The sequence below is a fragment of the Musa acuminata genome, chromosome BXJ2-9, assembly GCF_036884655.1.
Source record: "Musa acuminata AAA Group cultivar baxijiao chromosome BXJ2-9, Cavendish_Baxijiao_AAA, whole genome shotgun sequence".
Taxonomy (NCBI): Eukaryota; Viridiplantae; Streptophyta; class Magnoliopsida; order Zingiberales; family Musaceae; genus Musa; species Musa acuminata.
In genome coordinates, this window is record NC_088346.1 from 50,029,871 (window position 1) to 50,057,227 (window position 27,357).

General features: G+C 42.0%; 5 protein-coding genes across 8 annotated transcripts; all 5 read right to left on the bottom strand.

Annotated features, from left to right (window-relative positions):
• Positions 1 to 5,201: 5,201 nt before the first annotated feature.
• LOC135623886 (uncharacterized) lies at positions 5,202 to 8,106 on the bottom strand. The gene is made up of 7 exons (XM_065127333.1): positions 7,946 to 8,106; positions 7,428 to 7,485; positions 7,034 to 7,342; positions 6,907 to 6,955; positions 6,723 to 6,817; positions 6,489 to 6,610; positions 5,202 to 5,877 (listed from the first exon to the last, which is right to left on the bottom strand). The coding sequence occupies exons 1-7, from the start codon at positions 8,074 to 8,076 to the stop codon at positions 5,820 to 5,822; spliced, it is 822 nt and encodes a 273-aa protein (XP_064983405.1). The 5' UTR covers positions 8,077 to 8,106; the 3' UTR covers positions 5,202 to 5,819.
• A 1,080-nt stretch (positions 8,107 to 9,186) lies between these two features.
• On the bottom strand, positions 9,187 to 16,148 carry LOC135623889 (dihydroneopterin aldolase 2-like). 2 transcript variants are annotated; one of them, XM_065127336.1, is made up of 4 exons: positions 15,803 to 15,943; positions 12,622 to 12,844; positions 11,465 to 11,607; positions 9,187 to 9,555 (listed from the first exon to the last, which is right to left on the bottom strand). In XM_065127336.1, exons 2-4 carry the CDS (start codon positions 12,733 to 12,735, stop codon positions 9,351 to 9,353), a joined length of 462 nt encoding a protein of 153 aa, XP_064983408.1. In that variant the 5' UTR covers positions 12,736 to 12,844; positions 15,803 to 15,943; the 3' UTR covers positions 9,187 to 9,350. The 2 variants fall into 2 exon arrangements, with proteins under 2 accessions (XP_064983408.1, XP_064983409.1); XM_065127337.1 differs by lacking the exons at positions 9,187 to 9,555; positions 11,465 to 11,607; positions 12,622 to 12,844 and adding an exon at positions 13,198 to 13,623 and having other exon boundaries at positions 15,803 to 16,148.
• A 446-nt stretch (positions 16,149 to 16,594) lies between these two features.
• On the bottom strand, positions 16,595 to 20,382 carry LOC108951246 (uncharacterized). Of its 2 annotated transcripts, XM_018818263.2 has the most exons (8): positions 20,227 to 20,382; positions 19,950 to 20,030; positions 19,046 to 19,174; positions 18,572 to 18,654; positions 17,856 to 18,017; positions 17,409 to 17,519; positions 17,180 to 17,246; positions 16,595 to 17,085 (listed from the first exon to the last, which is right to left on the bottom strand). In XM_018818263.2, exons 3-8 carry the CDS (start codon positions 19,161 to 19,163, stop codon positions 16,823 to 16,825), a joined length of 804 nt encoding a protein of 267 aa, XP_018673808.2. In that variant the 5' UTR covers positions 19,164 to 19,174; positions 19,950 to 20,030; positions 20,227 to 20,382; the 3' UTR covers positions 16,595 to 16,822. The 2 variants fall into 2 exon arrangements, with proteins under 2 accessions (XP_018673808.2, XP_018673807.2); XM_018818262.2 differs by lacking the exon at positions 19,950 to 20,030 and having other exon boundaries at positions 20,227 to 20,381.
• A 294-nt stretch (positions 20,383 to 20,676) lies between these two features.
• On the bottom strand, positions 20,677 to 24,136 carry LOC135586135 (uncharacterized). 2 transcript variants are annotated; one of them, XM_065127331.1, is made up of 7 exons: positions 23,965 to 24,136; positions 22,954 to 23,011; positions 22,560 to 22,868; positions 22,433 to 22,481; positions 22,249 to 22,343; positions 22,016 to 22,137; positions 20,677 to 21,413 (listed from the first exon to the last, which is right to left on the bottom strand). In XM_065127331.1, exons 1-7 carry the CDS (start codon positions 24,069 to 24,071, stop codon positions 21,356 to 21,358), a joined length of 798 nt encoding a protein of 265 aa, XP_064983403.1. In that variant the 5' UTR covers positions 24,072 to 24,136; the 3' UTR covers positions 20,677 to 21,355. The 2 variants fall into 2 exon arrangements, with proteins under 2 accessions (XP_064983403.1, XP_064983402.1); XM_065127330.1 differs by having other exon boundaries at positions 23,932 to 24,136.
• A 356-nt stretch (positions 24,137 to 24,492) lies between these two features.
• LOC103999450 (peroxidase 24-like) lies at positions 24,493 to 25,991 on the bottom strand. Its single transcript, XM_009421203.3, has 4 exons — positions 25,718 to 25,991; positions 25,423 to 25,614; positions 25,150 to 25,315; positions 24,493 to 25,014 (listed from the first exon to the last, which is right to left on the bottom strand). The coding sequence occupies exons 1-4, from the start codon at positions 25,925 to 25,927 to the stop codon at positions 24,611 to 24,613; spliced, it is 972 nt and encodes a 323-aa protein (XP_009419478.2). The 5' UTR covers positions 25,928 to 25,991; the 3' UTR covers positions 24,493 to 24,610.
• Positions 25,992 to 27,357: the final 1,366 nt, after the last annotated feature.

Below are 27,357 nucleotides of genomic sequence, written 5' to 3' on the forward strand. Positions count from 1 at the left end.
ACAAATCCAAGAATTACAAGAGTCGTGGTCAATACAATGCGACAAACAATTGCACACAATATATATGATACAAGAAAAGAGCACAAGATCAGTGTTACTTTCATAATGTTAATTTTAAAATTGCCCTATAAAGATCATGCATGAAACAAGGAAACTACTGTGACTAGCTACTATCACAAATTCTGAATACACAACCAATGGCGATGTGTGTGCTCATGGTAATAGTAAACTTCAAAATCACATTACACGAAAAAATTAAATAAATAAATGTCAGTTGGAGATGGCAATTTCCTGGTGAAATCCAGATGTCACTTTAATTAGGGAAACACCAACATCTGGTCTTTTTTTCTTTTTGGTCTTTTTTCATTCTTCACCAGCAACTTCTTTTGCATTCTTCATACCGAACGACAATTTAGCAGCTTTTGTGCAGAAATGTTACATGTCTAACATTTATTCGGTTTCAAAACCACGAACCACATAATTATCTGTCAATTCATACGATGCCATCCATGCGGGGGGTTACTGTCAATGCAGGCATGAAACTTGTACCAGAAAAAAGATTAAGAACGAAAGACGAAAGAGAAGTCAAAATCGAGGCATTTCAAAAATTACCAACTGGTATAGCCGCTGGAGCAATCCAATTCAATAAACAAAACATAGAATGTGACCGATAAATGCATGAACTGATGTTACCCCGACGCCAGTAACTCCGGTCGGAACTACAACTCGTTCTTCAAGGACTATTTCCAGCCAAAACCAAATCCAAACGTATTGTTAATTCGATGCGCTAGTATCAGTACTTACTCATATGGTTAAATAATATTTGGCCACCAGGACAATACATCGATCATCGAAACCAAGATCAACAACCCAACCCCCCTTTGCCCGCCCTGAATCACCACCAAGGCAAGAAGAAGGACAAATAAAAAGAAATCAAGACAACGAAATGCCGTGTCGGGTGATTCACAGAACTGCTACTCATGAGGGTTCAAAGTGCTAATTATTAAACACCGATCTCACTGCTTCTCAGGATATGAATGAACGCTCCGATAGAGCATCAAGTAAAAGAAAAGAGCGAGAGAGAACCTCTTGGCGGCGGCCGGCGACGACAGCCAAGGCTTGAGAATTGGGAGAGAGGCAGCGAGCGACGACCGACTCTCAGTAACTCGCCGGCAGCAGTCGGGCTTGCTTTGCTTTGCTTCGCTTCGCTAGGGTTCAACTTCAGGAATAACACAAATTTGCCTCTCGATCAGCTCAGCTTCAGGAATAACAGAATAAGTCACACTAGAAATGGCTGTCATGCAAAAAATAAAAAAGAATTCATAATTCTTCAGGTCAGACAATATACCAATCTGATGCTACATATTTCACATCTGTAGACAAACAAATGCACCGGTTAATACTAATGCAAAAAGCGAATTTTGTATCAAGTAGCTTATGGTGCATTTGTCAATAATATGCATTTCAGGACTAAGAGTTTGTTACGCATGAAAAAGTAAGCATCAAAATCATTTGTAGGGACATATACATTCTTCAGCCATTGGATAGGATGCAAAAAACCAAAATTATTTAGGAGGTACAAAAGCATATGATTAGAAATATTGCCTTGGTGATGCATATTCACACTAACAGAGATGGCACATTCAAGAAAAGTGTCTGTCATAAATTTTTAGAAGGTTACCTGGTGAATAGAGCTTAGTGCAAGCGTCATACCCAATGGCAGATGAACGGCCATTGCGCTCCATCATGGTATTGACCTGGCGAAGAACAGAACGTAGGCACCTTTGCCATCCCACCATGGTATCTAATTCTAATAAATCCAAGAATTACAAGAGTCGTGGTCAATACAATGCGACAAACAATTGCACACAATATATATGATACAAGAAAAGAGCACAAGATCAGTGTTACTTTCATAATGTTAATTTTAAAATTGCTCTATAAAGATCATGCATGAAACAAGGAAACTACAGTGACTAGCTACTATCACAAATTCTGAATACACAACCAATGGCGATGTGTGTGCTCATGGTAATAGTCAACTTCAAAATCACATTACACGAAAAAATTAAATAAATAAATGTCAGTTGGAGATGGCAATTTCCTGGTGAAATCCAGATGTCACTTTAATTAGGGAAACACCAACATCTGGTCTTTTTTTCTTTTTGGTCTTTTTTCATTCTTCACCAGCAACTTCTTTTGCATTCTTTATACCGAACGACAATTTAGCAGCTTTTGTACAGAAATGTTACATGTCTAACATTTATTCGGTTTCAAAACCACGAACCACATAATTATCTGTCAATTCATACGATGCCATCCATGCGGGGGGTTACGGTCAATGCAGGCATCAAACTTGTACCAGAATAAAGACTAAGAACGAAAGACGAAAGAGAAGTCAAAATCGAGGCATTTCAAAAATTACCAACTGGTATAGCCGCTGGAGCAATCCAGTTCAATAAACAAAACATAGAATGTGACCGATAAATGCATGAACTGAAGTTACCCCGACGCCAGTAACTCCGGTCGGAACTACAACTCGTTCTTCAAGGACTATTTCCAGCCAAAACCAAATCCAAACGTATTGTTAATTCGATGCGCTAGTATCAGTAGTTACTCATATGGTTAAATAATATTTGGCCACCAGGACAATACATCGATCATCGAAACCAAGATCAACAACCCAACCCCCCTTTGCCCGCCCTGAATCACCACCAAGGCAAGAAGAAGGACAAATAAAAAGAAATCAAGACAACGAAATGCCGTGTCGGGTGATTCACAGAACTGCTACTCATGAGGGTTCAAAGTGCTAATTATTAAACACCGATCTCACTGCTTCTCAGGATATGAATGAACGCTCCGATAGAGCATCAAGTAAAAGAAAAGAGCGAGAGAGAACCTCTTGGCGGCGGCCGGCGACGACAGCCAAGGCTTGAGAATTGGGAGAGAGGCAGCGAGCGACGACCGGCTCTCAGTAACTCGCCGGCAGTAGTCGGGCTTGCTTTGCTTTGCTTCGCTTCGCTAGGGTTCAACTTCAGGAATAACGCAAATTTGCCTCTCGATCAGCTCAGCTTCAGGAATAACAGAATAAGTCACACTAGAAATGGCTGTCATGCAAAAAATAAAAAAGAATTCATAATTCTTCAGGTCAGACAATATACCAATCTGATGCTACATATTTCACATCTGTAGACAAACAAATGCACCGGTTAATACTAATGCAAAAAGCGAATTTTGTATCAAGTAGGTTATGGTGCATTTGTCAATAATATGCATTTCAGGACTAAGAGTTTGTTACGCATGAAAAAGTAAGCATCAAAATCATTTGTAGGGACATATACATTCTTCAGCCATTGGATAGGATGCAAAAAACCAAAATTATTTAGGAGGTACAAAAGCATATGATTAGAAATATTGCCTTGGTGACGCATATTCACACTAACAGAGATGGCACATTCAAGAAAAGTGTCTGTCATAAATTTTTAGAAGGTTACCTGGTGAATAGAGCTTAGTGCAAGCGTCATACCCAATGGCAGATGAACGGCCATTGCGCTCCATCATGGTATTGACCTGGCGAAGAACAGAACGTAGGCACCTTTGCCATCCCACCATGGTATCTAATTCTAACAAATCCAAGAATTACAAGAGTCGTGGTCAATACAATGCGACAAACAATTGCACACAATATATATGATACAAGAAAAGAGCACAAGATCAGTGTTACTTTCATAATGTTAATTTTAAAATTGCTCTATAAAGATCATGCATGAAACAAGGAAACTACTGTGACTAGCTACTATCACAAATTCTGAATACACAACCAATGGCGATGTGTGTGCTCATGGTAATAGTAAACTTCAAAATCACATTACACGAAAAAATTAAATAAATAAATGTCAGTTGGAGATGGCAATTTCCTGGTGAAATCCAGATGTCACTTTAATTAGGGAAACACCAACATCTGGTCTTTTTTTCTTTTTGGTCTTTTTTCATTCTTCACCAGCATCTTCTTTTACATTCTTCATACCGAATGACAATTTAGCAGCTTTTGTACAGAAATGTTGCATGTCTAACATTTATTCGGTTTCAAAACCACGAACCACATAATTATCTGTCAATTCATACGATGCCATCCATGCGGGGGGTTACTGTCAATGCAGGCATGAAACTTGTACCAGAATAAAGATTAAGAACGAAAGACGAAAGAGAAGTCAAAATCGAGGCATTTCAAAAATTACCAACTGGTATAGCCGCTGGAGCAATCCAGTTCAATAAACAAAACATAGAATGTGACCGATAAATGCATGAACTGAAGTTACCCCGACGCCAGTAACTCCGGTCGGAACTACAACTCGTTCTTCAAGGACTATTTCCAGCCAAAATCAAATCCAAACGTATTGTTAATTCGATGCGCTAGTATCAGTAGTTACTCATATGGTTAAATAATATTTGGCCACCAGGACAATACATCGATCATCGAAACCAAGATCAACAACCCAACCCCCCTTTGCCCGCCCTGAATCACCACCAAGGCAAGAAGAAGGACAAATAAAAAGAAATCAAGACAACGAAATGCCGTGTCGGGTGATTCACAGAACTGCTACTCATGAGGGTTCAAAGTGCTAATTATTAGACACCGATCTCACTGCTTCTCAGGATATGAATGAACGCTCCGATAGAGCATCAAGTAAAAGAAAATAGCGAGAGAGAACCTCTTGGCGGCGGCCGGCGACGACAGCCAAGTCTTGAGAATTGGGAGAGAGGCAGCGAGCGACGACCGGCTCTCAGTAACTCGCCGGCAGCAGTCGGGCTTGCTTTGCTTTGCTTCGCTTCGCTAGGGTTCAACTTCGGGGTCATGGAAATACTGGGCGACTGTTTATTTTATGTTAATCATTCGTGGCTTCTAGTGGCGTCAGATTTTACCGAGTGGAGACGTGAGTCCGATCTCAAATCCGGTCGGCTCGACATCCGAACCGGCTCATACGTGAAAATTAACATTCGTAGCTGACGTCTACTGGAATCGATCTCAGTCGCATCATTGCCATGAAATGCTCTTGGTTGACCCAAACATGGATGACCCGTTTCAAGCCCAAGAAGGTAGTGTGGACGCCGTTGCCTTCCTTCCAACGGAGGTCGGTAACCTTTTGTACACAAACCATTCATGCTGTATGCACCGATCAAAACAAATCTAATTTACAAAATATCAAAAGAAAATTGCTTTATCTAAGTAAATCGGTCAGATGATTGAGTGCCCAACCACAGTTCAATATGGATTCGTTCGTTGGCTTCCTCAAGAAAACAGCTCTTGAATTTATATGTACATAACACTCGAATCATCATTTGCCAGTGATACCAGACCTGTCGCAACTTCTCAGATAATAAATACTTCATCTACAAACTTGGTTGTTGGTTTCCTTCAATTGTCAGCTCCGCATTAGGAACGTCTCCACATCTGATGGCATTCTTCGACCGTAAGAGAAATGCAGTCTGTGCGTCATGTTTGACGTCCTTCACTTACATTCGAAACTGAAAGCTTTGGGCAGTTTCTCCTTGATCTGTGTAAATCATGCATTCCATTTATCTTCTTCGTATGGAGCCATAGAAAAGTTTTCAAACTCCAAAATACGCAGAATCATCTTTGCTTGGTTCTCTTCTCCATCCAGAATGGATATCAACCACACAGATTAGAATTGGAGTTTAAAATCGGAAGGCGATATCATTTGCCGTTCAACCGATACGCCATAGACAGTAGAAAAGGGGGGAAAAGAAAAAAAACAAAAGTTTCATTGCCCTTTTATGATGAAAAACATGCCACCTTCTCAACATTCTGCTGGAGTCTTGCTGGGCAAACCCCTGATGACATGCTTGCATTGAAACCTATAAAAAAGCTAAGCTTGTTAGAGATGCCACGAAATAGAAACTCTTCAAAATTTGCACAAGTTTATTGGGCCAGTCACAAGTAGAGAAAGGCGAGGTTGAAGATTGATCTTCTACCAATATCATTAACATTGTGCCATCGGATTAAACACTAATTCTGGTAACTAGCAATCAACTTCTTCCTCGGCATTCAGTCTCAAGTGTTAGGTTAATCTTATCATAACTACAAAACCAAAAAAGTAGAGCTGACTAAATGAGTAATTACATGAGCTGTATGTATTATAATCTTGAGTGATAATAGAATATACTTAATCCTGATGACTAACAGTTTGGTGCTTTAATAGAAAATCTGCCAAACAAAACAAAGAAACTGTTCTGAGTTCAATCCCATGCTCCTTTACTACAAGTTACTAAGCAGTTCTTCACGTATTAGGACAAGAACGCATTAAGGCCGTTCAAAGATTCGAGGCATTTCAAAAGCAGAACTGACCCTCATGATGGGATATAGGAAAACTTGCCGAAAGAGATTAATATCTCAATTGCACATAGATAAACTTTTACCTCAGGTTAATGCAAAATCAATGCAGTAAAACGCATGTGAGGTTACATACCAGATTTCATCATATTCAGTGGAATTAGGACATAAGGAGCTGCCGGTAAGTGATGTTCGATGCAAATCATCCATGGCATGTGCTGGAATCTTGCAATTGTTGTGTAACCTGAGTGGTACTACCTGTAGCGGTGCCAAAGAATCAGGAAAACAAAACCTTTTTGCAACAGATTGAGACATCATAGGCCTAACAAAACAGTAGAACATATCACCACCGTCTGGGATGTCAAAGTACCTTTTTGCCGAATCGGAAATCATGCTTGGGAAAAAAATGAAGAGGGAGGCTGAAAGTAGACGAACTTCTGACGAGCAAGAAAAACTTGGACGGACCTAAAAGCAATCAGAGATAATTTTTAAGGTGAAGGCAGTCGTCAATTATCTTGATCGGAAATAGCAAGAGTGGAAAAATTAGAACAAACCCATGTAAGTACTACTCCCGGCACCAGCAGATATTAGAACTCGAATGGCCTGGTCACGAGAAACATGTTAACAGAATGTATGACGGTTCACATGATGGCCAGTTAGAGTTGACCGAGAGAAACCAACCTTTCTAGCAATATTATCAGAAATTTTCCTTTCGGTGCATTTATTTGCATTTCCAGAACCAAAATTCCCTCCAGAAAATACCAGCTGGTATACGTGTTGAGGTCTCACAATACTCGCTCCAAGAATCAAAGTAACTTCTCGAATGTCAGGCATCTCCTCTAGCGCCAGTCGAAGCGCAGAGATTAAGCTCGATTTGGAACACATCAATTTGTCCACCCTCCTGATCCCCTGTTTGATCTCTCTTTTCCTCAAATTATGCTTCCTCCTATCGGATGCCTTTGATTCTTCCGGTGTTCGACATGCCTCTTCCTAGGAACAGGAGCTTCTTTGGATGAGAACATTTCAGCCCACTCGAAAGATCATAACTTAGATATATATTGACCGTTTGACCTACCAAACTTTCATGTTCCTCCTTTAGAGCATCAAATTCATTTTCGAGGTGTTGAAGCAGCCTGCAGCGACGAGAATACCAAGAAATGTTCTGATTCATCTTCAAATTGATGTAACCAATTATATTCATCTGAAAAAGGACACGGGATCGCAAAGGAAACGAGAAGCAGACTCAATTTACATGTTTGGTGGAACTCTGATATTTCTAACACTGATTAAATGATTCTATTCTAGAAATGCGTAACAGTTATTCTACACACATTTAGTTTGAATGTGTGTAGTATAACTGTGAAAGTATACTACACACATTCAAACTAAATGTGTGTAGTATACTTTTTTTCAGTGGTGAGGGGGGAAGAAAGTATTGAGAAATTTGGAACCAAAACTATAGGAACTTAGCATATAAAATCGATATGTTTCTCGATCGGGGTGGGATAATCAGCCCGACCACTTCATTTCGCTGTCCTCGACAAGGGCAACAGGAAAGGCGTGATTCGAGAGAAACGGAAGGGGGGAGTTCACCTCCGGGAGAAGACGAAGGGAGAGAAGCGTCCGGAAGCGTCCCTCGCTGCCCACCCGAACGCCTTGCGCGGGTGCTCCTCCTCCGGGGGCGTCGCCTTCCTCTCCCCGTTCACGGTTGCCGCCTCCCCCATTGCCTACTCTTCTCTTTATCGTCGCTCGCCGTGACGGTGGAAACGAGGACAAGGACGGGAGGGACGCTGGGTTTATATTCTGGTCAATGCGTACCGTGCGCTCGAGCTCATTGCATCGTTGTCATCGAATCTGCCTTACGATTCGCTTGCTTCGCGATCCAACGGTCAACTCCATCGACAACGTTTTGGTTACGATGCGCCTCGAGGCGCATCGTCGCTTGGGACAGGACCACTCCGACGTCGCCACAAACTACGTCAGCCGCGTGATGGGCGGCTTCGTCAGATGGACGGGTTAGATTCACCTCATCGGATGTGCGTACGTGGCGACCTGTAAGTGGGGCAGGACGTTGGTGCCTGATTGTAGCCGCGGTGTTGCGGGCCGACCAGCAAACAGCTTCGTATCGCATCAGAACGTCGACGCCCTACCACAGACCTGATGTCAGTAGCCTGGCGCCGGGGAACCACGATGACGGGACGGTGTTTCGTGGCTCGGTGAGCACTGCTGCTCACCGGAGGAGACCGGAAGCTAATTACGGTGCATTAAAGGCGCCAACAACACGCGTAAAGACAGATCACCTTTTTCTTTTTCTCCTTCCTTTCATTTTCTTAGATATTTATATGTAATTAGCTGGCGGATGGAGTAATGGGCATGATGAATGAATGCTTCGCTAGTGTAAAATGCCAACGACAAGAGGATTTGGAAGGAGCGGAATTAATGGATATACTGACGATGGAGAGTGACTGAGCGAGCGGTGACGTGGTTTTCTGGACGGTGATAAACCACACCACAAGCAGTCCCCACTGGACTCAGCTCTCATATCATACATAGCTTCGAGTGGGTGAGCTCAATCTGATCTCTTTTAAGCCACCCTCTTTTAAGTACACCGCATCATCACATGACAGCAAAGGAGAAGAATTCAAGAAACCACAGCATCACAATTAATTCTTCCTTGAACTCTTTCCCTCTCAACGACTGACTATGCTTCCCCCTTGGCTTTCGTCGTATGTGATATTGAAAGAACCCAACTAAACCCACCCGGGTAACGAGGGGGTGGTGGTTCGGTGGGGTCAGCATATGTCGACGTACGGATTCGTAAAAGGTTTCACAAGTACAAGAAGGAACCGTGAGAGTTTATTTACACGGCATGCAGCAACTACGTGCGTGGCCAGCAAGTCAAACACATGTTCGATGATATAATAGATACAGACACGCATACCTTTCGATAAGGACCGATCGCGTCATCATCAGCACATTCATGGTTTGGCAGAGCCTCTTAATCCACAGAGGAAGCTTCTTTGTATCTAAGGATTTCAACGCCCAAGTAGTCGATGGTGCCACGAACGGCCACATGAGGCTTCTCCACCTTCACTCTCACAGCAGATATCTGAGGCAATTGAAGTAGCGTGGTATTTGCAATCAAGTGAGCTACCGACTCCAACAGATTCTGAGACGTACCCTCTACCACTTCCTTCACTATCCTGCACATCCACCACCAACTCCACAAGTTAATGTTGTAATGTAATCCACATATGATGACATGCAATCCAAGTTCTTGTTAGTTTTGCCAAACAAGAAGAAAAACTTTTTTGATTCACTTACCAACTCAAGTGAAGATTTCACGGAAAAGTAGTGACAGCAGTGATCTATCATATCATGCTCTCAAAAGCAAATTTCCTGACCAGACTCTACACTACCATCTATTAACCACACACACACACTAGTACGCTTAGAAGAAGATAATTGCTATCACCAAGAGAGTTTCCAAAATATATCAGTAGATATGAAGGATCCATAAGCCAAATTAACAAAGTATCCTAAGCACGACAAGTTATATGCATCCAGTTCACGAATTTCTGATGCACAAGTCAGCTTTCTGAACTGGAACCATTTGGCTCCATTCCGCTAGCTACTTACATTCCACCAAATACAGCGACCTTTCGAAAGGTTCACTCCTACGAAACCCATAAACCAATACTATTTTTATATGAACAATTGGAACATGCCACTGATAGGCTGATGCATACATTGTCCTGCAGGATTATTATAAGCGCATTTGACTATATTGTTGTGCACCACCCAAATATGAGTTCTTTGTGTTTTATGGGTTCCTGAAGTTTTGAACCTTGCGAATAAACTGTCCCCAGGCCTTAAGCTCACATTTTGCATCTTTGTCGACTCTCTTCAAGTTTATCAAACCAAGTAGGAAGTTTGTGCACACCATTATGTACAGGAAGAATCATCGTCCTTGATGTGCAAGATAGTAAAGGCCACTGAGTGGTCTTGGCACACATCCGGGAGAGGTCGGCATGGCATGCCACCCATTTTGCATGGTGATATGATTCAACCTGTGTTCACACATGACTGTTGGCGCCACTAACCTAATTATATATTGTACCAGAAAGATAATACCAAAGCTAGAAGTGAGGATTGTGCAAATGCATGAAGGATAACATATTGTCAAAATGTTTCCTAGATTCTCCATTTGCTCCAATGATACTGTAGCAATAGCACGAAATATAAACCATCATTCCACTCTGCAACAACCCTGCTCCTTGCATCCATTCTCATTCTCTCGAATAGTGAACATCAGTAAAATATGTTATAAAGAAATTCTCATTCTCTCAATTTCCAATATTCCATGGAGGCAGGTCACCTCCTGATGCTTAAGACATTCTCATCACAGTGTGTGCTATATTAAGAGTTCTCATTTCAAGTACTAAATTACATATGGTCTTCCCTCCATTCGCAAAAGTTTACATAATGCCTCAACTGTGAGCTCATTTTTGCTGTCTATCTTGATAAAATTATCAAAGGTAGTATTTCATTCCAGAAAACTACTTGCACGTTCAAAGGCTCACATTAGTCTATGAATATTACCATGGCTAAGTCAGGATGAAAACTAGTGAATTGGGTGTTCTTTAATAAGATGTATGACCAAAAGAGTTGATGAAAAATTTAGCAGCCAGTCTTTTTAAAATAACTTTACCAAAAAATATAATGAACCTATCTTTTGCTTAGAAGAAAAATCATCTCTAAACTTTACGTATGGTTGTGGCCTCAGGTCATCCCATCATTAGGGCCTTAAACTTAGAGATGAAATAGTCAAGTCAGTCACGGGCCATTTCTGCAAACAAGCTGGTTAACATTGAAAAAAAAAGAAAAAAAGAAATGGTTGATCGAGCATGAAATCTAACCCCACCCACCACTAAAACAGAGATGCAGACTACTAGGTACCAAGACAAACAACTATGCCGGTGGCCATAGCAGATACATCTTAGAGGAAATATATCAACTTTTTATAACTGCTATAAGTTTTATTAAAACAGACATAATGTATAACCACTGCATTGTCAAAAAGGAAGAGGGAAAAGAAAAAGGAACAGTTACCGATAAATAGCAGTATAGCTGACTGTGTCAGAAATGTCATCAGATTTACCAGCATTGCTCAAGTCCATCCAAGCATCCACATCGATCACAAACTTTTGACCAAGCTTCTTTTCCTCCAGTTTCAAACCATGAAATCCATGAAACTGCAAGCCCCTTAGTATCAGCTTGTCTTTATCAACAAAATCACGTTCACCCATGGATGATGAACTTGATGAAGTATATAAGGTTTCAATTTTCAGAATATGCAACAACAAAAGAAGATACCTCGATGTATTGGCTCCAACATATCACTTAAAAAATAACATTTAAGTTGGTTTCTATAAAAAAAAATTGCATTGATGAAAGCCAAAGAAATTAAATACTATAAATGAAATGCAGCTTGACATAGTTACCTGCATCTGCAGATATAAGGTTCAATTATATATCACTACACGGAGGCTTTAAACTTGCAGTTCAAGAAGGATGCAGGATAAAGACGAGATAAACAGAGCTCAAATAGCCAACAAGCACAATGCGAGACTTACTGTTCGGTTCTTTATATCGGATTCAAATGATAGCAGCTTCCCCAGTTTCATGAATGTGCAAGTACACTAAATAAACAGTACTGACAACCATATCTGAATACCAACCTTTCCTACATCTTGGTTGCTCCCGACAGCACGTAAATGGCTAACCTTTTTTCTTTTCGAACGAGAGACAATATGGTGACCGGAGCCCGAAAAGACCGACTTAAATCAACCAAATCCGAGGAAGACTTTTTTTGCGAAATTGGAGCTGAAGATATCAACGACAAAAAAAAAAACCCTAGAATGCAATTTTAAGAACCAGCCGCAGGTTTTCAAGTTTAAACAGCTCGATGGAACCCAATACCCTATCGTGAAGATCTATGGACCGATATTCTTCACCGGTTTCTATGACTAAATCAGGACGGCCCTTCATTCGATTGGAAACCCTAGAATGCAATTTTAAGAACCAGCCGCAGGTTTTCGAGTTCAAACAGCTCGATGGAACACAATACCCTATCGTGAAGATCTATGGACCGATATTCTTCACCGGTTTGTATGACCAAATCAGGACGGCCCTTCATTCGATTGCAATCCGTAAATCGTTGCAAAAAGAAACTCAAAATAACTTGCAAGGAGGCAGAGATCGATTACCTTCGCGCAAGACTCCGTCTCCACCATTCTCTCCCACCCGATTCCTTGGAGATGATAAGGGGGCAGACTAAGGGGCGGGAGCGTGTCCATTGGTGCCGCCGAGGGGCAAGTCATCGCCGAGAAGTCCTAAGGATCAAATCAGACCAACCACGGACGGCCACGAGTTGACGATGCACGAGAACGCACGGAATACCACACGGCGACGGACCTTGTCTCGCATAACCTATTTGAGTCGAGCACGAAAAATAAAGTTTAGGCAGGCGTTCAATGCAAATAGTGAGATCATAATCCTACGTTTAACAAACCGGAAGGCAAAACTTGTTCGATCAACAAAGAAAGAAAGTCGAAGCATATCAAAAAAGAAAGTCTTTTTTTTTTTTTGTCCTCTCCACAAAGAACTCATCGGGAATTTTTTTTGCTTTGCTACAGTCAATCAGAACAAAACATTTTTAGTTATGATAACGAACAAGAAAGCTACTTGGCTCTAAATCCTGTCGGATGCAATTCATTTCCATCCATGTCTAAATTGGTTGTCAAAGTCTTATAGGTCAGGCTAGATTGCATCACGCAACACAATACCAATGACGAGTTGTCACCGTACCATTACTCCCAACAAGTTCATGCAATGTATACAGTGAGCCAACAACAATCCACGCACCCGAGGACAGCCCCAAGTTCCACGGTGCATTACACAAACACTGGTCCATGACACTGAAGGATCAATTGCCCTCTCCCATGCTTACAGGTCTCTCTATCTAGCACATAAGGGTTTGATTAAACATAGATAGTCACGCAAATGATAAGCTACCGAGATAGTCTGATAATGAGACAATTATTTATTGCGCTTAACGGCACGTCTTCCTTGGCCCTTCTTTGGAGGGCCCTACCGAGAGAGTCTAATAATGAGACAATTATTTATTGCGCTTAACGGCACGTCTTCCTGGGCCCTTCTTTGGAGGGGCCTTCCCGCGGCGCTTCAACATTTCCAACTTGGCCAATCGCCTAACACAGGCAGAAAAATAAATAAATAAAAATCAGTGAAGATAAGTGATCCATATCTCCAGTTTCAGAAGAAAGTTTTTCACAAAAATATGGTATGATTTCATTTGCACATAGTGGATGGAGACTACAAAAAAGAGTTCTTCACAATACAGTTTAGCAGGATCTGAAATTTGTGACAAAAGTTACCTTGTCTAATCCGATGGATTGAGTTCTTGATCGCTTTCAAGCATACGAAAAACTACAAAGTGGTAGTAGTTGCAAGATTCGATCATCACAATAGAAAAAAAATTAACAGTGCATGCTAAGCTTCTAATGAGTTTGATCGATGATATGAAGATGTGCATAGGTTATATCAGGTCACTGGGATGGGATAAAAATGCCCAATCAAGTTCAGAAGATGTTGAAAGCTGCTTGTAGGAATCCCGAATTTGACAAAAAAAAACCAAGCAACGAGGTGGATGACTGATCTTGAAACTTCATTAGTTTATGATGTCAGAAACCTATCCTGCTCTATTAAAAGCTGAAAAGCATAAAGTTGCGGGTGTCAAGCCATATTGTGTTTATTTAGTTCCAGCTTAAAAATTAAGAGTCAAAGGCGGTCTGGTCAAAAGTGAACCTATACAGCCGGAGCACATTTATACTGATTTAAAATTTGTATTGTTCAAGTTAAATTTGCTAGCTGTTGTACAATATGAATAGGCTTCTATAAACATAACAAAAAAAAAAAGGAACTCTATTTCAGGAACTGTGTTCTACAATGAACATTTTAGACCTTATTATGCCATAATATCAGGTCAAAGACAACACACAAATGTGTCAAGTAGAATCCAAGATCATCCTCCAGTTTCACGCTAACACTACCCACAGTTAGCAGATAATTTCTACCTATATACTAATATACATTCATCACGTATATAGATCTATACTCATAGAAGAGTGCTACACTTATCCAAGGACCTGAATAATGAATAGTAAACTTAGCTCACACAAGTAGATCTTTCTGCCTTTTTATCCATGACAATTCAAGAGATATAAATAGGCAAGGGATCGAGGAATTTAACAAATTTGTAGATCTTATGTTATCATAAATTACTACAAAGAGAAAGCAGTTATAATAATGTCATAAAGTAAAGATCATGTTAAGAAGTATAACGTGTGCTTGTTTCTTTAATCTATATGAATGCTAGTGTCTTAACCAAAGTAACCACCAGAATATTTTAATTAATTAGAACGATATTCCTGCTGCATCAACTACCTCAGCAGGATAAGTATGATAAATGATATGGAAGGATGGTAAGAAAAGAGAAGTTATATGAATATAGCATCAGACCACCTCTGTCACAGCCTCCTTTTCTCATCACATCCTCCTCCCTCCCACCCATCTCTTTCCCTCTCAGGTCCAGACGATAGCAATGCACACCAAGTGTCGATATGTCAAGTCCGGCCGCCGACAGGTATCAGCACCGGACTGAGATTTTAAACCTTGATTTTTAAGTATGCTAAAAATGTCCAGTTCTAGATCACAAACGAGAAGGTGTTCCTTTCGCTTTACCGGTAACAAAGTCCGAAGGGTCCAAAGTTTGCAGTAATTCTGATATTTTTGACACCAGACAAACAGATGGACACCAAAAGATTAATAACCATGATTCAGGATCCGATATAATGTCTTGCATGTCAGAAGCGAGCCTTCAATCATAGAAGAAGAATGGTTTCCATGATAATAAGTGAAACTACATTGCAGTGACGATCAAGTGATAGTGGTTGCTTCGAAAAGCAATCGTGGCATGTGTACTAGACAAATGCAAGCAATAATACAGAAGCACGGAATTTTGCCTGCAACCTCATTCTCAAAATTACAGCATACAGATGCGTTCTTCTGTAGAAGGTACTCCGCACTATATCTCATCAATCATAACACACAAAACCATCCTACTTTTTGGTCCATCATGCACCAACTCATACTGTTTTTCCATGTAACTTATTACGTGATTTGCAGAGGTCATATATCACCACCTACAAGAAACAAACAAACATATGCGAAACACCACGACGCTACAACATCGGTTTTCAGAAGCAAAAGGCCAAGCACGTAGAGTGCATCGAAAAACATCGAAATGGTGCACCACCAAATACGGGGGGAAAGAAAAAAGATATTAGAGGAGGGGGGGCGTAGACGTACAGTTTCTCCTCGCGAGCGAGGACGAGGGGATCGTCATTCTTGATGTCGTAAGGGTACCACTGGGCGACCTTGTCTCCGATGAGCTTCTTCCGGAGGATCTTGTGAGGGGATCGCTTCCCCAAAGGATTCAGGACGTGTCCGAAGATCCTGGCCCGCGCCTGCGCCAGCGCCACCCCCTGCAGCGCCGCCGCCGTCAACAGGCTCATCCCCCCTGCCTTGGCTTGCCCTTCCGAATGTGCTTCCGGCCACCTAAACCCACACGCCCCCTTCGCCGACCGTCGTCTATGGGCCACCCTAAATTTGTGGGCCCAACACTCCTTGCCCTTTCGCCCATTAAGATCCCTAAGACCCAGTCGCCCGTTAAGTTAAATATTAGGAACGACTCCACATCGGTGCAGAACCAATAAGAGACAAACATGAATCCGACCCGAACGATTTCCAGGTTCAAGTTATTGATTTGATCCAATATTTATGTTCGGATTCCGGACTATTTGTTGTGCTCCTTCGGTCGACCCCTACCAACTACAAGCGAGTGGAAGAAACCATTACAAAAAGTTTATTATACCTTTCATATTTGTCTTACCCGCTTTGCTACTTACTTGCCTGTTAATTAGACGCAGCAGAGGACCCACAGGTGGACCCTCATTGCTCCACTGTGGCATGTAAAAGCATCAGGCAAACAGGCGAGCGGGTAAGCCGCCTGAGCGTTTTCGTTCTATGTAACACAACATTATAGAAGATGTGAATAGAGAGGAGCGGAGGTAGATGATGAATAGTACCAACTCCGCCCTCTAATCTGAAAAGAACAAAGGAGTTAAATACTCACAAACATCCTTGGCATGTTTACATGAAGTCATGTGTGCTTTGCACTTTTCCTGTCCCAACTCAAGCAGCGAAAGACTTCAACATTTATTCTTCGGCAGCTCCAAGTTACTTGCAGATGTGTTTTTTGAGACGGACCTCAACAATAAAGCAGATGAATCCAATCTCTTTCCTGAGCACCGTGCAGAGAAGGATACATTACACCGGTGCAGCCGCTTCCCGCTTTCTGCCCCACCTGGGAGTGGTCTCGATGAGCTGATGAGGGAAGAGCTGCCTCTCCCGCCTCGTCAGCTTCTTGAAGTTGCTAACCCGCAGCTTGGCTATCTTCGCCTCCTCTTCTGGGGTGGTTTCTCTCACCACCACCGTCAGGCGACATTTAGGTCTCACCATGATCCCACTCCTCCCTTTAGCATGGTAGGATATCCGCTTCAGATGCACACCCTTCCCGACGAAGGCTTCGTCTATCGCACCACCCCACCACAGCAGCAAATGTGAGACAGGCAGCTAATTGTCTCCCCTCCCACCCCAAAAAAATATCTCAAAGCATTCACTTACCAACAAGAAGACGATCTGGGTCCAGTCCATGATTATGAGCTGCATTAGCTCGGGCTGAATGTATCACCTGCAATACATACAAGAATGCAGTGGTTCTGAAATAGGCTGCAATTTATAGATAATAAGCTCACATATCAGAAACATTCCCAATATTCAAAGAATGCAATTACAATCGACAACTGAATCAAATTTTTGCTCCTGCAAGACACGAGGTGATGCTTTGTGATACCTGATAGACGGTCTTTGCAGCTCGTTTGACAGTTACTTGCAGTTGCAACAGAGCATCTTCAACACGCATTCCACGTACTAGTTTAGCAACCAGATTAACCTTCTTGGGACTCTGACATCAACATATCCAATAAGAGATGAATGATAAAATCAAAAACCCAAAGGGTGCAATGCACAAGGCATTTGAGCAAATGTTTTAATCAATACTAGAAAAACTGGTTTTGGAGCATGTTCAAACCAAATTTTCAAACCTTGTACCCTTTACGCAGAGATAAGGCCTGTATTTAAGGTCAAGCATGAAGTAAACTGAATCGTCTTGCATAGATGGGCTGATCTCAAAGGGTTTATATCTTAAAAAGAGTACGAGCACTCATGCTGTGCAGCTTTTCTGAGCAACTAGCAACTATGAAACCACAACTGCACAAAAGGTGCTATGGATAAAGTATACCTGTCTTATATCTTTCTTAATAGCTTGAACCCTCAATGGTTTTGATAGTGCATCATTTTTTCCAGTCTTCATAGGATCCCCCATAAGAGGTGTCAAAGGGGATGAAATAGGTACAATGTTTGCATCTTCTTCCGCAAACAGTTTCCTCGAACTGGAAATTTGCTGCAATAGGAGGACATGTGGTCAAAAATACAGTATGAACAATTGTCTGTCACTATTTTTTTCTTTTTAATTGTGTCACTCTGAGGTAGTTAAGTTTAAAGAAAAATAACGATGACGTCGCAAGTAAGAAAAGCATCTTACTTTTCTTTTATATCAAGAAACTTAAATAAAATTCTAGTGCTAAAAATCCTGCTTCTTTGCACCTGGAGAAAAGCTCAAGGGGCATATTAAGAAGACCAAAATTTGATGTAGAATCAGCACTCTAGGTCACTAGAGAAAGTTGTATCATATGAATTCCAAAGGATTTATATCCAGCAAAAACTGAGCATGCCTATACATATACAAAATGACAGACTTTTTGGGCCCCCATACTAAAATAATAAGTAATATAAATAAAAAAAAATATGGTGAGAGCTTAATTTTCTTAAATGCAGGTCCAACAATTCAATGATGTATAAAAGAAATGAAGGCAGATAGTATATTGGTCTTCCATTCTTCATTATCTTGATTCTGACATACAGTTTATTTTATGTGTAATGTTTTAAGGCAATTACCAAATGTTGCAAATATTGATAGGAAGGCCTTCCAATTCTTGAGGAAGAAATATCAGAAACTATCCATGGATGTGCAAATTGGCCTGCAACAAACACAAATTTGCCTCTTAATCAGCTCAGCTTCAGGAATAACAGAATAAGTCACACTAGAAATGGCTGTCATGTGAAAAATAAAAAAAGAATTAGTAATCCTTCAGGTCAGACAATATACCAATCTGATGCTACATATTTCACATCTGTAGACAAACAAATGCACCGGTTAATACTAATGCAAAAAGCAAATTTTGTATCAAGTAGGTTATGGTGCATTTGTCAATAATATGCATTTCAGCCATTGGATAGGATGCAAAAACCAAAGTTATTTAGGAGGTACAAAAGCATACGATTAGAAATATTGCCTTGGTGATGCATATTCACACTACCAGAGATGGCACATTCAATAAAAGTGTTTGTCATGAATTTTCAGAAGGTTACCTGGTGAATAGAGCTTAGTGCAAGCATCATACCCAATGGCAGATGAACGGCCATTGCGCTCCATCATGGTATTGACCTGGCGAAGAACAGAACGTAGGCACCTTTGCCATCCCACCATGGTATCTAATTCTAACAAATCCAAGAATTGCAAGAGTCGTGGTCAATACAATGCAACAAACAATTGCACACAATATATATGATACAAGAAAAGAGTGCAATAACAGTGTTACTTTCATAATCTTAATTTAAAAATTGCCCTATAAAGATCATGCGTGAAACAAGGAAACTAAGTGACTAGCTACTATCACAAACTAAGAATACACAACCAATGGCAATGTGTGTGTTCATGATAACAGTCAACTTCAAAATCACATTAAATGAAAAAAATTAAATAAATAAATATCAGTTGGAGATGGCAATTTCCTGGCGAAATCCAGATGTCACTTTAAGTAGGGAAACACCAACGACAGCCCTTTTTTTTTTTTTGTTCTTTTTTCATTCTTCATGCCGAATGACAATTTAGCAGCTTTTGTACAGAAATGTTACATGTCTAACATTTATTCGGTTTCAAAACCACGAACCACAAAATTATCTGTCAATTCATACGATGCCATCCATGCGGGGGTTACGGTCAATGCAGGCATGAAAGTTGTACCAGACTAAAGAGTAAGAACGAAAGACGAAAGAAAAAGAAGTCCAAATCGAGGCATTTCAAAAATTACCAACTGGTATAGCCGCTGGAGCAATCCAGTTCAATAAACAAAACATAGAATGTGACCGATAAATGCAAGAACTGAAGTTACCGCAATGCCAGTAACTCCAGCCAAAACCAAATCCAAACGTATTGTTAATTCGATGCGCTAGTATCAGTAGTTACTCATATGGGTAAATAGTATTTGCCCACCAGGACAATACAGCTCGACTGCTCCCAAAAATCGATCATCGAAACCAAGATCAACAACCCAACCCCCCCCTTTTGCCCGACCTGAATCACCACCAAGGCAAGAAGAAGGATAAATAAAAATAAATAAAGACAACGAAATGCCGTGTCGGTTGATTCACAGAACTGCTACTCATGAGGGCTCAAAGTGCTAATTATAAGACACCGATCTCACTGCTCCTCAGGATCTGAATGAACGCTCCGATGGAGCAGCAAGTAAAAGAAAAGAGCGAGAGAGAACCACTTGGCGGCGGCCGGCGACGACAGGCAAGGCTTGAGAATTGGGAGAGAGGCAGCGAGCGACGACCGGCTCTCAGTAACTCGCCGGCGGCAGTCGGGCTTGCTTTGCTTCGCTTCGCTAGGGTTCAACTTCGGGGGTGATGGAAATACCGGGCGACTGTTTATTTTATGTTAATCATTGGTAGCTTGTCGAGGCGCCAGATTTTACCGAGTCGCGACGCGAGTCCGATCTCAAATCGGGTTCGGATCGACATCGAACCGGCTCATACATGAAATTTGACATTTGATGCTGACGTCTACTGGAATCGATCACTCGCATCATTGCCATGAAACGCTCTTGGTTGACCCAAAGATGGATGACCCGTTTCGAGCCCAAGAACGTAGTGGACGCCGTTGCCTTCCTTCTTTAAACAAACCGTTCATGTTGTAAATACAAATCTAATTTACAACATATCAAAAGAAAATTGCTTTCTCTAATTAAATCGGTCAGATGGATGACCCGTTTAAACAAACCGTTAATGTTGTAAATACAAATCTAATTTACAACATATCAAAAGAAAATTGCTTTCTCTAAGTAAATCGGCCAGATAATTGAGTGCCCAACCACAGTTCAATATGGATTTATATGTACATAACACTCAAATCATCATTTGCCAGCGCTACCAGACCTGTCGCAACTTCTCAGATAATAAATACTTCATCTACAAACTTGGTTGTTGGTTTCCTTCAATTTTCGGTTCCGCATTAGGAACGTCTCCACATCTGATGGCATTCTTCGACCGTAAGAGAAATGCAGTCTGTGAGTCATGTTTGACCTCCCTCAGTTACATTCGAAACTGAAAGCTTTGGGCAGTTTCTCCTTGATCTGTGTCAATCATGCATTCCATTTATCTTCCTCGTATGGACCCATAGAAAAGTTTTCAAACTCCAAAATATGAAGAATCATCTTTGCTTTTTGTTCTCTTCTCCATAATGGATATCAACCACACAGATTAGAATTGGAGTTTAAAATCGCAAGGCGATATCATTTGCCGTTCGACCAATACGCCATAGACAGTAGAAAAGGGGGGGAAAAGACAAAAACACAAAAGTCTCATTGCCCTTGTTATGATGAAACACATGACAACTTCTCAACATTCTGCTGGAGTCTTGCTAGGCAAACCCCTGATGACATGCTTGCATTGAAACCTATAAAAAAGCTAAGCTTGTTAGAGATGCCATGAAATAGAAACTCTTCAAAATTAGCACACTTTTATTGGGCCAGTCACAAGTAGAGAAAGGCGAGGTTGAAGATTGATCTTCTACCAATATCATTACCATTGTGCCATCGGATTCTGGTAACTAGCAATCAATTTCTTCCTCGGCATTCAGTCTCTAGTGTTAGGTTAATCTTATCGTAACTACAAAACCGAAAAAGTAGAGCTGACTAAATGGGTAATAACATGAGCTGTATGTAATATAATCTTGAGTGATAATAGAATATACTTAATTAATCCTGATGACTAACAGTTTGGTGCTTTAATAGAATATCTGCCAAACAAAACAAAGAAACTGTTCTGAGTTCAATCCCATGCTCCTTTACTACAAGTTACTAAGCAGTTCTTCATGTATTAGAACAAGAACGCATTAAGGCCATTCAAAGATTCGAGGCATTTCAAATGCACTGACCCTCATGATGGGGTTATAGGAAAACTTGCTGAAAGAGATTAATATCTCAATTCCACATAGATAAACTTTTACCCAAGGTTAATGCAAAATCAATGCAGTAAAATGAATGTGAGGTTACAAACCAGATCGCATCATATTCAGTGGAATTAGGACATAAGGAGCTGCCGGCAAGTGATGTTCGATGCAAATCATCCATGGCATGTGCTGGAATCTTGCAATTGATGTGTAACTTGAGTGGTACTACCTGTAGCGATGCCAAAGAATCAGGAAAACAAAACCTCTTTGCAACAGATTGAGACATCATAGGCCTAACAAAACAGTAGAACATATCACCATGTCTGGGATGTCAAAGTACCTTTTTGCCGAATCGGAAATCACGCTTGGGAAAAAAATGCAGAGGGAGGCTGAAGGTAGAGGAACTTCTGACGAGCAAGAACAACTTGGACGGACCTAAAAGCAATCAGAGATAATTTTTAAGGTGAAGGCAGTCGTCAATTATCTTGATCGGAAATAGCAAGAGTGGAAAAACTAGAACAAACCCGTGTAAGTACTACTCCCAGCACCAGCAGATATTAGAACTCGAATGGCCTGGTCATGAGAATCAAGTTAACAGAACGTATGACGGTTCACATGATGGCCAGTTAGAGTTGACCAAAAGAAACCAACCTTTTTAGCAATATTATCAGAAATTTTCCTTTCAGTGCATTTATTTGCATTTCCAGAACCAAAATTCCCTCCAGAAAATACCAGCTGGTATACGTGTTGAGGTCTCACAATACTTGCTCCAAGAATCAAAGTAACTTCTCGAATGTCAGGCATCTCCTCCAGCGCCAGTCGAAGCGCAGAAAGTAAGCTCGATTTGGAACACATCAATTTGTCCAGCCTCCTGATCCCCTGTTTGATCTCTCTTTTCCTCAAATTATGCTTCCTCCTATCGGATGCCTTTGATTCTTCCGGTGTTCGACATGCCTCTTCCTATGAACAGGAGCTTCTTTGGATGAGAACATTTCAGCCCGCTCGAAAGATCATAACCTAGATATATATTGACCGTTTGACCTACCAAACTTTCATGTTCCTCCTTTAGAGCATCAAATTCATTTTCGAGGTGTTGAAGCAGCCTGCAGCGACGAGAATACCAAGAAATGTTCTGATTCATCTTCAAATTGATGTAACCAATTATATTCATCTGAAAAAGGACACGGGATCGCAAAGGAAACGAGAAGCAGACTCAATTTACATGTTTGGTGGAACTCTGATATTTCTAACACTGATTAAATGATTTTATTCTAGAAATGCGTAACAGTTATACTACACACATTTAGTTTGAATGTGTAGTATAACTGTGAAAGTATACTACACACATTCAAACTAAATGTGTGTAGTATACTTTTTTTCTGTGGTGAGGGGAAAGAAAGTATTGAGAAATTTGGAACCAAAACTATAGGAACTTAGCATATAAAATCGATATGTTTCTCGATCGGGATGGGATAATCAGCCCGACCACTTCATTTCGCTGTCATACAACCAATCAAAGACGAACGGATAAATTGGCTCTCAGAATTCAGCTGCGTTAATTACACCTTTATCTTCCGAGCTAAACATTGCAAGTTGGAAACAATCACATATAAACCAGAAAATGGATATAAGAGAACTACTCTCGAACAGAAAAATCGCGAATGAGAAAAAGTCCTCCGAGAACCCCTTCGAGAAAACCAATATCACGCCAAACGAAGCCCCAAAGCAATTTGGGTGCACGAAACATTCGAGAAAACCAATATCACGCCAAACGAAACCCCAAAATAATTTGGGTGCACGAAACATTCGAGAAAACCACATCACGCCAAACAAAACCCCAAAATAATTTGGGTGCACGAAACACGCAACGTCCGCCCATCTTGCACAAGATCACAACAACGTCCTCCATCATCACCGATCCATCCCTTTTCCGTTGATTCCTCTCGTACATTGCCGGAAAGAAAAGAAATTGCAAGAGAAAGAGCAAGAAATGTAAGGGTAAACTAGTGTCCGAAGGGCTTACGACGGGATCTGTTGGTGCATGTAGAGGACGAACCCGAGGATCTCCTTGACGATGTGGAAGATGTCCGATCTCCCCAACCCGTCCGCCGCTGCCGCCTCGATCTCCATAAAACCTGGCCGCCCTCCTCCTCCCGATTCCATATGCTCCGATCAGAAACTGAGGACAGTGGAGGAAGATTTCAAAACACAAGCACTAGCAGCTGCGCTTAACGGATCGGAGTCTGGGAAGCAATACCCGTAGCCACTTTTAATCACGTAGCCATGCCGATTTCAAAACACACGCAACGGCAGCTGCGCTTAACGGGTCGGAGTCTGGGAAGCAATACCCGTAGCGACGTTTAATCACACATCCATGCCGATTTCAAAACACACAACGGCGGCGGCTGCGCTTAACGGGTCGGAATCTGTGAAGCAATGCCCGTAGCCACTTTTAATCACACATCCGACACGTGATACGGATCCGCGTATTTTTTATTTAAGGTATATATATATATATATATATCGCTAAAACTATAAAAATGCAAGAGGTAGTAATGATACTAAATAATAATAATCATCATCTCAGATAAGTCCATGTTAGATGGAGATTAAAACACGTGGATCCATGATCACATTAGGGATAGAGAAAGCAGCGACAGCAGTCAGCTACACCACCGCATCGGCAGAAGCTCAGGGTTCAATCATCGGTTCACGGCGCGACAGTTGCTCCTGATCTGCCCGTCGGTCCCCGTGAGAACCCCGATGTTGCCCATCCTCGTTATCGACTTCCCGAACGCATCGAAGAAATCGCCGTCGTCGAGCAGCTTGTCCACGATCTTGCTCGATTTGCCGTCGGTCAGGAGGGTGGCGTCGGACTGGAACAGCCCCTCCTTCTGCTTCAGGGTGACGTAGTAGTGGTCGTCGAACGACAGGCTGCTCCCTGGATCCATCTCCACCGTCGTCGTTCTGTCGGTCGGACTGCACTGCGTCTTCAGGAACGCAGCGTGGGTCGCGTTCAGGGACGGGTCGGTGTCGCCTTTGCCGGTGAAGTTGTAGAGCCTGTTCCTGATGATGCCGCAGTGCCCGACGCCAATTGTGTGTGCACCTGCCAGACAGCATCAACTTCGTGTTACTTAATACTATACAACTAGTGAAAGGACAAGCACTTGACGGTTGCAGATTGGTTCAGCGGATGTAACTGGGTTTTCATGGTGTCTACTTATACTATACTATTCTATACCTGATAGGACGACGAGGTCCTCGACGTCCAGATTCTTGCTGGCGAACTGTTGAACGAGCCTGGTGAAGTTGGCGCCGGGTAAAGGAATGTCGAAGAGGGCCTCGGATGCGAGTGATACATTGCCGTCCCTTCGGCCGGTCTTCACTTCCCAGAGAGGCTTCTGAAACTGTCATCAAACACCAAACACTTAACACGGCTAAGAGTCAAAGTTGGTACACACAACAAGAAACCACGTAAGGTTTGTGCAGTGCAAGTCGATCGTCAGCGACTTACTTGAAAGGATACCGAGTCTCTTGCGGCCAACGCAACTATGTCAGCGCAGGAGACCCTCCCTGGGCAAGCCTTCTCCAACGCCGCCTTCACCTGATCGATGACTTCGAAGCCTGCTAGCGATCGGTTCGGGATGGCATCCTTTTCGGCGCTAATGTTCGCTGTTGAATCCAGCAACACGGAGGCATCACAACCCTGTCGTACGCATGCATGCAGCCACATCGTGTCAGTCAGGAAGGCTATATATGTATCCATATGGATATGCATGACAATTAACCATGAGCCTCCGTGCGCTTACCCTCACGAAACAGTCATGGAAGAACAATCTCAAGAGTTTTGCAGGCAGCGTCGAGTTGCTCTCGACGCTTGCCCACACCAAGTCCTGAACCATTTGCTCGGCCTGAGGGCACATCTTCTTGTAGAAGTGCTTTTTTAGTTCATCTGCTTGCCCTCCGGAAGAGAGGCCAAGAAGCACCACACAGGCCAGAAGGAGGAAGGTGGCCTTCATCTCTGCGCTTGCCGTTTGCTACTGCTGCTAGTATGAATCCGCTAGCTGGCTACATCCGTCGAGCTTTAAGCTTCATGCTGCCCTTTATATACAAGATTCGAGAGTAAGATCGAGGGGCTGGCAACTGCAGATTGTTTAAGGTTATCTTTGGTTGATGAAGACGTGAAGACGCTCTCTTCTTCGCATGTGTCATGGACTTGTGGGTCAAAACGATCTTGCTAATGCAATAATGAGATCGATGAGTATAAAGCTGAGGAAGGTTGCGTGCAGCTTCCATGCACCAGCTAAACCTAGTCTAAATCGTTCATCTATAAGTCTGACAAAAATATTTCTTCATCGTTGACCATTTGGAGTCAAAGAATTCTCCTTCGCATGCTGGCTGTGAAGAAGAAGATGATGATCCTGGTGATGTTTGCTAGAACTAACCTCTCTTTTGTGTTTTGGTTGTTGTTTAAGCAGTCAGTAATTGAGAATACAATTCATTAACCCGATGCGACATCATTACCATCGACCAATTTGGTCACCTCCCCTCTTAGTCGTAGAGAGATAACAAAAGAAGAGTGCATGCAGCCGATTGCAGTAAGTCATCGAGTTAGTGATACGATTTACATATGACGCATTCATCCAAGAAAAGATTCGTCTCGGCACATTAATGGTCGTCACATATGGATGGTGTGGACAGGAGACATCAGAAAAATAAAAAGAAGCAAACAGACATGGATGGATAGGAATCGATTAGCTGCCCGCCCCGTCGGCGTAATAATTGATTAGCGAGTAGCATTCTGAGTGTCTTTTTTCTTAACGAGGCAGGTTGCGATGCAGAGTCTCGAATGGCCTCGTCGTCTTTTCCCGGTAAACCTCTTGTCCCGAATCAAATGAATATGATAAGAGAAACGATGGAACCAGGAATGCATATAGAAAAATACAAAACGTCTTTTATGCCGATCTTGTTGACTTTGACTTTGTGGTGTCCCTCATTAATACATAAGAGTTAGGTGATGATGAAACGAGAGAGAGAGAGAGAGAGAGAGAGAGAGAAGGTGGAGGCCACGAGCAGTGGAAGTAAGCGGCCACTTGAACGTACTGATGATGCGTGGAAAGATGGAGAGACGCCCTTTATTCGGGCGACAGGTTCACGGCAAAAACATTTATATATGTTCTGTAAGCACCGATGATGAGCCCGCAGGAGATGAGGGCTGCGTCTGTACCCTGTTGATATCGTGTGTTGCGCACTGCATGTGAAGTGGCGTGGAGTCCGGGAGGAGAACATGAGTTATCATCCATGCAGTCAACGGTACTGTCCATCCATCCATCCATGCAGTCAACGGTCCTGTCCAGCTAATGAAGAGTAATCGTCGACAAAATCACATGCGCTCCGAGGCCAAAGTCGTCGTCGTCGTCGTTCGTCTCGGTAATCGGCCATTGGCTTC

Coding starts and splice junctions, on each gene's coding strand:
- LOC135623886 (XM_065127333.1), bottom strand. CDS start 8,076: ATGGGGGAGGCGGCAACCGTGAACGGGGAGAGGAAGGCGACGCCCCCG. Junction 6,818..6,906: donor CGGGAGTAGTACTTACATGG/GTTTGTTCTAAT, acceptor GATTGCTTTTAG/GTCCGTCCAAGTTTTTCTTG. Junction 5,878..6,488: donor ACTGAATATGATGAAATCTG/GTATGTAACCTC, acceptor GCTTTTTTATAG/GTTTCAATGCAAGCATGTCA.
- LOC135623889 (XM_065127336.1), bottom strand. CDS start 12,735: ATGACTTGCCCCTCGGCGGCACCAATGGACACGCTCCCGCCCCTTAGT. Junction 11,608..12,621: donor AGACGGAGTCTTGCGCGAAG/GTAATCGATCTC, acceptor AGGGGCTTGCAG/TTTCATGGATTTCATGGTTT. Junction 9,556..11,464: donor AGCTATACTGCTATTTATCG/GTAACTGTTCCT, acceptor GTGGATGTGCAG/GATAGTGAAGGAAGTGGTAG.
- LOC108951246 (XM_018818263.2), bottom strand. CDS start 19,163: ATGGTGGGATGGCAAAGGTGCCTACGTTCTGTTCTTCGCCAGGTCAAT. Junction 17,247..17,408: donor CTGCAAAGACCGTCTATCAG/GTATCACAAAGC, acceptor TATGTATTGCAG/GTGATACATTCAGCCCGAGC. Junction 17,086..17,179: donor CCCAGATCGTCTTCTTGTTG/GTAAGTGAATGC, acceptor GTGGTGCGATAG/ACGAAGCCTTCGTCGGGAAG.
- LOC135586135 (XM_065127330.1), bottom strand. CDS start 24,071: ATGGAATCGGGAGGAGGAGGGCGGCCAGGTTTTATGGAGATCGAGGCG. Junction 22,869..22,953: donor AGGAGGAACATGAAAGTTTG/GTAGGTCAAACG, acceptor TCCTGTTCATAG/GAAGAGGCATGTCGAACACC. Junction 21,414..22,015: donor ACTGAATATGATGCGATCTG/GTTTGTAACCTC, acceptor GCTTTTTTATAG/GTTTCAATGCAAGCATGTCA.
- LOC103999450 (XM_009421203.3), bottom strand. CDS start 25,927: ATGAAGGCCACCTTCCTCCTTCTGGCCTGTGTGGTGCTTCTTGGCCTC. Junction 25,316..25,422: donor GAGACTCGGTATCCTTTCAA/GTAAGTCGCTGA, acceptor GTTTGATGACAG/TTTCAGAAGCCTCTCTGGGA. Junction 25,015..25,149: donor GGACCTCGTCGTCCTATCAG/GTATAGAATAGT, acceptor GCTGTCTGGCAG/GTGCACACACAATTGGCGTC.